General features: G+C 42.6%; 1 protein-coding gene across 1 annotated transcript; it reads right to left on the bottom strand.

Moving 5' to 3' along the window:
* Positions 1-4: 4 nt before the first annotated feature.
* Positions 5-1,942, bottom strand: LOC132009015 (protocadherin gamma-A5-like; the record flags this gene model as incomplete). Its single annotated transcript, XM_059387447.1, has 1 exon — positions 5-1,942. A coding segment is annotated over exon 1 (1,782 nt), but the record flags the coding sequence as incomplete, so codon positions are not given.
* Between the last annotated feature and the right edge of the window lie 1,978 nt (positions 1,943-3,920).

Raw genomic sequence — 3,920 nt, 5'->3', positions numbered from 1 at the left:
TGTCCACTGCCACCACCTTGGTGACCAGGTAGCCGGGCTCTGCGGATCGGGGCGCCAGCTCCACCCCTGTGGAGCCATCCGTGGGAATGCTGGGGTACAAGATTTCTGGGGCATTGTCATTCTGATCCAGGACAAGCAATCTCAGTGACATGTTGCTACTAAGTGGAGGGTCTCCACTGTCACTGGCCATTACCCGCAGCTGCAGGTCTTTAATCTGCTCATAGTCAAAGGAGCCAAGAGCATACAGGATGCCTGTGTTGGAATTAATGGAGACATAGGAGGATACAGGCATTCCTTGAAAGGTGTCCTCAGTCAGAGAGTAAGTGACCTTGGCATTGTTGCCACTATCAGGGTCATGCGCAGTCACAGATAAGATTGAGATGCCTCTGGGATTGTTTTCCAGGATATAGGTGGAGTATGAAGTGTGAGGGAAGATGGGAGGGTTGTCATTGATGTCTCCCACAGTCAGGGAGATCTGGGTTTCTGTAGACAAGGGTGGGTTTCCAAGGTCAATGACAGTGACTGTGATGTTATAATCTGAGATCTCTTCTCTGTCCAAGGCTTTTGTTGTCAATAAGTGATAGTAATTATCAACTGACTTTTCCAATTTAAAAGGCAAATTCCTGGGGATAGAACATAGAATCTCACCATTCTCTCCAGAATCAGCATCGTGTACACTAAACAGTGCAATTACGGTTCCAGGAAGACAGTCTTCAGAGATGGAACTAGCAAGAGAGGTGAGGATCACTTCTGGAGCATTGTCATTCACGTCCTGTACTGTGATCAGCACCTTAGCGCTCGCCAGAAGAGCCCCCCCATCCTGAGCTACCACTTCCATGAGGTAGAACCTGGATTCTTCATGATCCAGTGATTGCAGAGTTGAGATTTCACCCAGGTTTGAGTCAAGTTTGAAAGTCTCTGAAATTTTGTCTTCCTCATTGCGAAAAGAGTACGTTAATTCCCCATTTATTCCCTCATCTGGATCCGTGGCGGTTAGCGTAAGCAGCTGAGTGCCTACGGGTATGTTCTCTGGTACACTCACTGTGTACTCGGATCGAGTGAACAAGGGCGCGTTATCATTTGCGTCAAGAACCATCACATGTATGTGCATAGTACTAGAGAGTATGGGGTCTCCGCCATCTAAAGCTGTAAGGAGGAGGTCGTGGACAGCTACTTTCTCACGGTCTAAGGGCCGTTCCAGTACAAGCTCCGGGTATTTTTGTCCATCAGCTCCACTTTTCTCCTCCAGAGAGAAATGCATATTGCGGCTAAGCTGGTAACTCTGGAGGGAGTTCACACTCACATCAGCATCTCGAGCGAAGGGAAGCACTAATCGCGTTCCAGGAGCCGCATTTTCATTAACTTTTACTTTTATTTCCTCATCCCGGAAACGTGGGAAGTTATCATTAATATCTATTATTTCTATTTCTACTCCGTACATCTTCATGTTATTCTCAACTAAGATATTAAAACTCACCAGACAAGGCGTGCGCTGAGCGCAGAGCTCCTCTCGGTCTATCCTGTCCGCGGTAACCAAGCTGCCGCTTCGCGGGTTCAGAGCAAAAAGCTGCGTCCTACCTCTGGAGACGATGCGGACTCTGCGCTCCGCCAGCTCCCGGGGCTCCAGTCCCAGGTCCTTGGCGATGTTTCCCACGAATGAGCCTTTGTCCAGCTCCTCCTGCACGGAGTAGCGTATCTGCTCAGCTCTGGCTCCCCATAGCGTCTCCAGGAGCAGAAAGAGCAGGAGCGGCTCTATGCAGCCCCAACCCCTCAGTGGATCCGCCATTGCTTTCTCTCCGACCAGTTTTCTTAGTCCCAATTCCAGCCTGCTGTTTCCTTACTTCGTTCAAGCCAAAGGGAACATGTTACTTGACAGAAATGCAAGCCTATTTCCTAAAACTTCTCCGGTCTGTGTTTGGTGAGGAAGGAGCAGGGAGTCAGGTCGTAATGCAACCAGCTTTTCCACTTTGGTGAACAGCGACGCTCAGAGTCCTAACCAGTTACTACACCAATTCTGTTTTATTTCATAAATGTTTAATTATTTTTTATTTCTAATAATTTTGCTGTATCTTTAACCCATTATCAAGTGACATTGTTTATATTTAATTCTGAAATAGCAAGAATTCAACAAACCTTGAGATCAACATAATTATTAGATTTTTTTTCCCTTAGGAAAGTTTTAATTAAGTGCCACTGAGCCCATGTCCTTTACTTACCTCTTACCTATATTAAGTCTGTTAAATCTGGATATAGGAATTCTTAACTTTGTAGGTTTTAAAATGTCATCTTTTTATTAGGATATATTTATTAAAATGTGTCCACTATGCAGAAGAATATCAAGAAAACAAACCTAGCTCCCATTGCAGTTTTGCAAAAATGCCTACTGATTCAAGAAAATTGTATTAGAAGTCATAAAAGAAAAAATAAAGGGGCATTTTGTTACTTGTGAGGACTTTGAGAAAGTTCCCAGATTTTCACACCAAGCATTTGGCAGCTACACTCTATCAGACTAAGTTTGAACTGGGTTAACTACACATTATCTACATTTTTCGATTACCATGTCTAAATTGGAGTTAGGCATTTTACAGTGACAGACTCTTAGGGAAATCAGTATAGTGACTGAAGGAAAGGGCTTTAGTTCATCACCTATGCAGAGAAACATGTCCAGATACTTAGTGAGAAGGCACTGAGTGGCCTTCCTATATTGAGAAAGATATTTAATGTTATCACCTTCAAATGGTAGCAGGAGAAAAAAATGTCTCATGATTGGGAAAAGAGAACATTATAGAGAGTCAATTAAGTGAGAAAAGCAATTTTTACCCAATGACATCTTCATAGGAAAAGAAAGAAAATGAAGACATTTTATATCTATAATTAGAAAATTCCAAAAAGGTTTTAAGTAAACAATGTGAGTACAGTTTGCAAAATTTTTTCAATGTACAATTTTTCATAAAAGCAATCTGTTACTATGAATGAGAAAGATTTCTCCCATTTAATAAATACACTCATAAAACAGACACTGCAGACCTCAAAAGTTGCCCTTCCTTTAAAAACAGATCTGAGATATCAAGACACTTAGCTTGAAAAGACACTTAGAATGCTGGTCTACAATTCATTTCTACCCATGCCCTGACGATGGCAAGCCATGACATTGAGTAAATTTTTTTTCTTTTTTTGGTTCCCAGTTTTCCCAAACTAGCAACACAGATCTCTTCACTATGAAGTGCTATAATTCTAAGAGGAAGTAAAACTAAAACTGGAGTAATAAAGACCCTGAAGGTGAAAGGAATAGCTTAATTCCTACAGTAATGACATTTCAGAGGAAAGGAATATAAAGATGAGGAAGAAAGATAAGTATTTCATGTAATACAGGCCTGTAGTTATGGACAGATAAATCTCCTGTATCAGACAAAAACATATGTTAGGGATTTAGTTAGATACAACTAAGATAATTAAGGCAGAAAACTGCTTATTGAATCCACAAGACAAAATATGAAGTTGAGACTTAAACCCCAGTTCAGTGATTTGTTAACAATCACTGAGACCCAAAGTGAAAATAAGTCAAGTAAATTAAAGCTCACCTTTAAAATAACATCTGATGCAAACGGGACACCAGCGCCTTCATGATTTGTGTTTGGTACCCAAGAGACATCTTCACAGAGGAGATCCTGAGAGGGAGTCACTTCTGGGGTGACAGTAAGAAAATTAAACTCTGTCTTAGCTGATTGTGAGGCAACGCACAGATTGTAGGAATAAGGCAAAGTCCCTTCACTGTAGGTGGGAGGAACCACAGGTCCTGACTTGACACACAGACCAGGCTGAAAGCAGCCCCAAGAGGCAGGGCTGGAGGAGCGGCGCAGGCTCAGGGCAACTGCCAGAATCACCGCGAGGAGGAACAACACCGAGATCAAGGCCAAAGC

Source organism: Mustela nigripes, unplaced genomic scaffold (assembly GCF_022355385.1).
Source record: "Mustela nigripes isolate SB6536 unplaced genomic scaffold, MUSNIG.SB6536 HiC_scaffold_3234, whole genome shotgun sequence".
NCBI lineage: Eukaryota > Metazoa > Chordata > Mammalia > Carnivora > Mustelidae > Mustela > Mustela nigripes.
The sequence above is the reverse complement of the archived record's forward strand: the minus strand, read 5'-3'. Positions and strand labels throughout refer to the sequence as shown.